Raw genomic sequence first — 6,000 nt, forward strand, 5'->3', positions numbered from 1 at the left:
AGATGATACTTAATTCTTAATGGCTGGTATACTCAGGAAAAAAAACTGTTGTTGTTTGCGGAATTACTCGACGGATATCTACGCTAGCCGTCCCTAATTTTGAAGTGGCAGATGGAAGCTAGTCAACTACATCCACTGCCAACTCGTGGGATACTCAAATCGAGTAGTGGGATTTGATTGTCTCTCTTATAACGCATCCATGGCCCAAAAGTGCGAAGTGCGTTTTTTTTTCTTTCGATAATGTGGCACGGAAACACGGAACCCCGGATTTATAGTCTGACACGCTAACCACCTGGCCGAGCTCGTCCCAGTAAACTGTGAAATCGTCTTTCGTTTATACACTTTTAAAGTCACCTTGCTCATGAAGAATAAAAAAACATAATGAAATAGCGGTTAACCAAACAAACCAGTAGTGTATTCGTGATCAAGACTGTTTATACTGTTAAGGTTCAACGTACGGTTGATTGGATAAAACAGTTACTTCAAACTGGTAACATAAAAACATGGCGCCAAGATGTTCCTTCCTAATTTTAAGCAGAATTCTGCAAATATTTCTTCAAAAACGGGGCATTAGTTTAGTTTGTAATTAAGCACAAAGCTACACAATGGGCTAGCTGTGCTCTGCCCACCACGAGTGTCGAAACCCGGTTTCTAGCGTTGTAAGTCCGCAGACATATCGCTGTGCCACTGGGGGCCCGGGGCATTAAAGAGTGTCTGTGTTTGCGTTGAACTCGTATCTCTTAAACAGTAGAAAGTACAGTGTATAATTTTAATGTTCTTTCTTTTCTGATCTTGAATTTAAAATTTCTTTCGTCGTAAATCTATGCGATTCGCCTAAGTTCAACTAAAAAAAATATCACTGGTTTTCATCCGACGTTTTTGAAAAATTTGGGGTGAGTGGGTGATACTTTGTAATGAAATGCACGTTTCAAAAACAACAATTAAGACTGGACATAAAAGCACTGGACCATAAGGCCATGTATTCCAGTCTGCAACGCTTTTATTCTAAAAATGATAGATTATACATAGTACTAAATGGCTGAATGCAACAGCTTCACCTCTAAGTGATTTAGTTTGTTTATATCAGTCGCTGAATGTAAAATAATAATAAAAAACTGGCGAAGTACGGGCGCCAAACTAGTAGGCGTGGAAGAAAACCATTCCTATTTTTAATTGGCATAATGTCTCAAGCCTGCGCTAGTTTTTGTGTATTCGAGTCGTTTTGTCGTCTATAATCTTCTTCCTCCCATTTCTCATACCGGTTTTTAGCCTCGTTACATTAAACTCCAAACAACATATTTCCATCTCTCTGTGTGAGTGTTTAGTTAGACTAATATTTTCCCAACATCATCCCCTTTGTTCCTTCACCAGATTTTTGGGCAAAAAAAAAAAACATTAGAAAGTGGTTTTTATTTTAGTACCCGAGTTTCTTGACATACATATTTAGCCCACGGGAAACCATCCTGCCAATTATTAAACAGCAGCGCCCTCACATGCCTGGTGAAGCTGAGTCTTGTTCAGTGTTCTACATTCAATTCATGGTCATTGGAGTTGAAAGTAGGTTACTAATAAAATTTAAAAAACAAAACGTCATCAGGAATCTGAAAATACCCTTTTCAGCAGTGATGGGTAAGCATTGAATTAACATGAAATTCTGCATTAAGAAAAAAATATGATAAAGCTGAATGACAGACAATAACAAAAGCTCAATTATTAACTGTATTGTCCACGGTGGATGAGTGGTTAAGTTCGTACAACTCTAAAATCCATGGTTTGTTTCTCTGTGGTAGACAGAGCGCTAATATTCCGTCTTGTAGCTTTACGCTAAAACGAACAAACGTTATTAACAAATATTACGTCAAAAAAAGAAGTTTTAGTTCTTGCAAGTGCAAAGACTTAAGTAGATTATTTAGCAAGATTTCTGTTAATTCCTTTTTTTTCTACACCTTAAGTACTGACATTTTGCAGTAACATGATTTGTGTTAGAACACCAAACAACACAGTTAATCGTATAGTAAGTAACAATGAAAAATCTGAGATATAAATGCTAAAAGGTAACAAGAGTAGCTGTTTGTAAGAAAAGCTAGTTCGATTAATTATAATATCTCTTGGATAAAAGATAATAGCTGTAATAGCTTCAGGTCTTGACCTCAGTAGATACAATATTCAATCTGAGGTGTTAACATTTGTGGTCTCTAATCAAGTTAAGAAACCAGTTGCATTATATTGTTTCAGGTCGTGAGTTCAGTGATCTCAGGTCAGGTGGGGTCAGCGACTCATCTGATACGCCAGGCAACTCATCGCTTATATATGAATATGTATACAGTACAAATCTAATTATTAATTGCATGCGTAGAGGAAATTGACCTAATCGTGCATTTTTTTTTTAGCTTCATCATCATGACACAGAAAGCCTGAACTTTGAGATACATATAGGATCGCATCTTTTAAACACGTTTGTAAAACTGTTTTATGTAAATATAGTTATGACATTGTTTTGTCATTTGAAAGGATCCCATCAAATTTTCTCATGTAGCTCTCCAAGTTTAACAAAATGGTTTGTGCGTGAGAACGCTTTCACTAATTATTTTCTGCCTTAGCAAGCAGGAAGTAGGGCAACTATTCGCACCTAGATAAGTTTTAACTGAAACGTAGCACACTGGTATCATTAAGAATATAACTTGGCTCGTTGTTTTACAGCAACGCGTGATGAAGGTCAGAAAGACACATATAGTAAATGTTTATACTTTAATAGACAGACAGGATACAAATTTTCATAAACGCGAAGTCGTTCTTTTCATAATTCCCTATTACTTTTAATCTTACTATTTACAGAGTTGATAATTTCACTAATAATTGTTTGTTTGTTTGTAATTAATCACAAAGCTACACAATGGGCTATCTGTGCTCTGCCCACCACGGGTATCGAAACCCGGATTCTAGTGTTTTAAGTCAGCAGACATGCCGCTGTGTCACTGGGGGGCATTCACTAATAACATTACTAAAACATTATTATTAGTACTTTTAAATGTTCTTGAGAAATTAAAGCTTTTGTTTATGTTGCTAACAGTTCTTCAAAACTTTAAATTAAAAATTATTGAAATTCAAAACATTTTAGTGTTTTTAGCCTAACTTGTACGAAGCCTTATGTGAGAAAAGTTGACGAATCGGTTTGCATGCATTTCAAAGTCAGAATTCTCAGAGGACATGTTTTAAAAACATATTGTTGTTGTATTTTTCTTTCAAAGAGTAATTAATATAAAAACAAAGTAGTTTTTCACGATGAATATTTTACTATAAAACTTAACATAACTTTGAATGTGAAAAATAAATTAGTAGATTATCCAGCAACACAAAAATAAAGCTAGTTGGTTTGATCTCTATCTGGATTTTTAATTTTATGATATTCTTTACTAATAGTTTATTTATTTATTTCTAAATTAGATTATTTTGAGAAGGTTAAAACATTTGTTTACAAAACCCTAATCTATTATAATATTTATTAAAAATATTGCATGCTTTACTTGAATTTAATCACTACTTCAGTTTCAATTGTTATACGCCTTTAAAATTCATCTTCAGAATTATATATGTAAATATATATATATGTATTATATATGTGTATGTGAAAAGTAACTCCTGCACTACGAAGCTTGGAAGGTGAAGTTTTATTGACGTAATACACCAGCAACAATATATGTATATATATATTTAAATATATATATATATATATATGTGATAAATTTAAAAGGTTTTTTAGGAAACGAGACATCTCGCTGGAGTCTCGGTATTGCATTTAGATTATAAACGGTTTCTAACAATACATCTGAATAGTCTTTTGCTCCATCATCTATACAGAACGAAACCTACCATTAAATACTAAACAAGAGAGTATTATTCAATAGGTTAAGAAACTGACAATAACCTACTTATGTGTTGTAGTTCAACATGGATGAAAGAAAAAAAATACTTACCCTGGCAGATGTTAATATCCGGGTTACAAAAAAGTCCAAACTCTATGTCACAAGGTCGAGACGAAGAACAGGTTTGACCAGATTGTCCAAAGCACAGCTTCCTGCAGGAACAGTTGGGATGAAAAAGAATACGGTTACCAAGGCAACTTGTTTCATCAATAGAAGCAGGAATGTTGTCGTCACACGTACAGGAGTTGGTGGAAAGTCCTACATGTTGTTCTTCAGGATTTAAAACTTTGCCTTGCCTTTGGTCTAAGTCTTTTTCATGTAATTGGACTTGTACTAGATCAATGTCTTCTTCTGTTTTTGTGGTCTCTGTCATGGTTGAAGTTTCTATGGATTGTTGGGGCATTTTTCTAAGAAACTTTTCAGTTTCATTGATATCAAATTTTATTGGAACTGATATTGGATTTGGGGTTGTAACTGTGCTAATAGTTGATTCTGGGAAGTTAGTATTTTCGTTTGCTCTTTCTGTATATATTTGGGTTGAAACTTCTGTTGTTTCCGTAGCTATTGAAAATTGTGTTGTAGACGAAGATGGCGTTTTGCTTTTGTCGTTTAACATTGGCTCTTCAATGGTCGATGTTGATATATTGTCTTGGTTGTCATCCATCGCATTTACTATGCTGAAGGAAGGAGCTGAAGAGGTTTGTTTGTCGATGATTATCTCTGGATCCGTTACTGTAGTTTGATCAGTGTGCATCTCTTCTATTGTTGGTGTTTCCTTGTCAGTTATTTCAGTGTTTGTACTTGTATTTTCTTCAGTAGATAATTGTTGTACGTTTACCAGTGTTGTGGTTGCTTCTCGTATAGAGGATTCTGTCATTAGTTCCGTTTTATCGGTTGAAACAAACGTCGTATCCTTTATTATTGTTCTTTTTGTTGTTTCTTTGGTCACATTTTCTGTCGGGGAATCATTTTTATCCTCTGCAACATTTAATATGATATCACTTCTCAACACAGATGGCTGCATCGTACTCATTGTTGTCGTTTCTTCGACCGAATATTGTGTCGTAGAACTGGAGCGATCTTCTATATTATTTGCGCCATCTGTTGAATTTGGAGAAGAAATGAGACTCGTAGACGATGTTGTATTGGCTGTAGTGGTAAATTCTTCATTCCTCTCTGATTGCGCTATATTGTTAATGACACTTAACGTTGACTGAGTTTGTGTAGAACCCGGTGTTATATTCTCAGTACTAGAAACAACCGTCGTTGTTCTTAAACTAAATACTGGGTCATTTTTTAAGTTACTAGCAATAGTCGTTGTAAGTTCTAGTTCTACTACCTTCTGATTTTCTGTTCCAATAGTTGGGGATTCACTGACGTCTTCTTGAGCCAGCGTAAACTTTACAATGGAAGAAAGCAGTAAAAAGTACAAAAAACTACTGGTCCTGTGTCTGTTCAGCATTTCGAAAAATTATGGTACAAAAGTACTCTACCACAGTATAAATACACGATAATATGATACTTAACAACAAACAATACTGCTTACTATAGTTCTATTGTATTGACTTCTCAAACAAAAAACAGAAACTGGTCCATTTTACAAGACGTCTTTTTAGGCGGGAACTAGTTCGTTGTTTACGCCACGTCGTGCTTGGTCGAAGGAACAACTTTAACTGAAGGAAGCTCACAAGCACGTGATAGTCGCGCGTAAAAGGTCCAGTTCTTTCAAAGGAGGCCATTTCGAAACAGGTACCAGGTACAGGACGCGTCGAACAGGTTTACTTGATCTTACAAACATAATGGAGCACCAGTTGATTACCCTCGGGCAATACCCAAGGACTTATACTCTTTTTCCGAAAGGTGGTGTTAGTGTACAATACCCACGACTGACCCATATTACGCCAAGAGTAAGCGGAAGTTAGTTCAGGATAAAGCCTAAAAGAACGACTCTTGTAACGCACTTAAATGCTTAAACATATCCCAATTATAACTCAGTTTTTCACTCTAACACGTTATTCGTAGCACAAATGTTAAAGATATATATTTATTATAATCAATAAAAGTTATTAGACAGCTT

At 35.2% G+C, this 6,000-nt stretch overlaps 1 protein-coding gene across 1 annotated transcript in view; it reads right to left on the bottom strand.

Moving 5' to 3' along the window:
* LOC106462482 (probable GPI-anchored adhesin-like protein PGA55) overlaps positions 1 to 5,612 on the bottom strand; it is a 38,760-nt gene extending 33,148 nt beyond the window's left edge. Inside the window, exon 1 of the mRNA XM_022389758.1 lies at positions 3,975 to 5,612. Coding sequence (XP_022245466.1) covers positions 3,975 to 5,385 — 1,411 coding nt within the window. The 5' untranslated portion in view covers positions 5,386 to 5,612. The remainder of the gene's footprint in view (positions 1 to 3,974) is intronic.
* Positions 5,613 to 6,000: the final 388 nt, after the last annotated feature.

Source organism: Limulus polyphemus, unplaced genomic scaffold (genome assembly GCF_000517525.1).
Source record: "Limulus polyphemus unplaced genomic scaffold, Limulus_polyphemus-2.1.2 Scaffold1179, whole genome shotgun sequence".
Lineage (NCBI taxonomy): Eukaryota > Metazoa > Arthropoda > Merostomata > Xiphosura > Limulidae > Limulus > Limulus polyphemus.